Source organism: Centrocercus urophasianus, unplaced genomic scaffold (assembly GCF_019232065.1).
Source record: "Centrocercus urophasianus isolate 14NV4802_14NV808 unplaced genomic scaffold, USGS_Curo_1.0 seq_523, whole genome shotgun sequence".
Lineage (NCBI taxonomy): Eukaryota > Metazoa > Chordata > Aves > Galliformes > Phasianidae > Centrocercus > Centrocercus urophasianus.
This window is the reverse complement of record NW_024885115.1, coordinates 13,753-14,549: the sequence shown is the minus strand read 5'-3', so window position 1 is coordinate 14,549 and position 797 is coordinate 13,753. Positions and strand designations below refer to the sequence as shown.

General features: G+C 45.7%; 1 protein-coding gene across 1 annotated transcript in view; it reads left to right on the top strand.

Annotated features, from left to right (window-relative positions):
- Positions 1–155, top strand: part of ATP8B3 (ATPase phospholipid transporting 8B3) — a 13,312-nt gene extending 13,157 nt beyond the window's left edge. Inside the window, exon 29 of the mRNA XM_042835439.1 lies at positions 133–155. Within this exon, the coding sequence (XP_042691373.1) occupies positions 133–155 (23 nt within the window). The remainder of the gene's footprint in view (positions 1–132) is intronic.
- The last annotated feature ends 642 nt before the right edge of the window (positions 156–797 follow it).

Here is a 797-nt window from a genome sequence, read left to right as displayed (position 1 = left end):
GGCACCCACAGCACCACCAAGGGCACCCAAGGCACCCACACCATCACTGACACCCATACCACCAATGACACCTGTGCCACCACAGCGCTCCATCGCCAAGGGACAAACCCCAACTTGGCTCTCCCCCCATAGCTGACCTGGCCACGTCCCGCTGAGGCCAAAGGGGTTTCCTCCTTTTGAGGTCATCTGAATCCAATTTGGGTGTTTTTGCTCCACGATCTCCGCACTGTGGTCCCCAAACCCGTGGCAGTGCTGTGTGCCATGCCCCCATCCCCACCTCCCACCATTCTCTGGGGACGTGCACAGCCCATGGGATGCTGCGGAGCCACAGCTTGGGGAGGACAGAGCACACAAACAACCACCTGGTGGCCGGATCACCATTTTTTATCCTCGTTTTTGTAATTAAAAGCCCCCTGGGACACACACAGAGACACGGGGGTGAATGACTAGAAAATAATTTATTGAAGAAACAGAAAGCTGCAGAAATACAACACAGTCATGACCAGTAGAGGATGAACAAATAGAGATTTTCTTTTTTTTTTTCTTTTTTTTTCTTTTTTTCTCTTTCAAAACCTGTTGGAGTTAAGTTTCCTGGTAATTTCCCCTGCGTGAGTCATTGCAAAGAACAAGGAACGAACTCCAGAGCACACAGCACAGTTTGGATAAAGTGCCTGACACATAAGACTCTTTTTTTTTTTTTTTTTTTTTAAATTATTGTCTTTTTTTCTTTTTTTTTCTTTTTTTTTTTTTAGCATTTGTAAATAGCTTAAACAAACATAATTGCAAGACACAGAGGA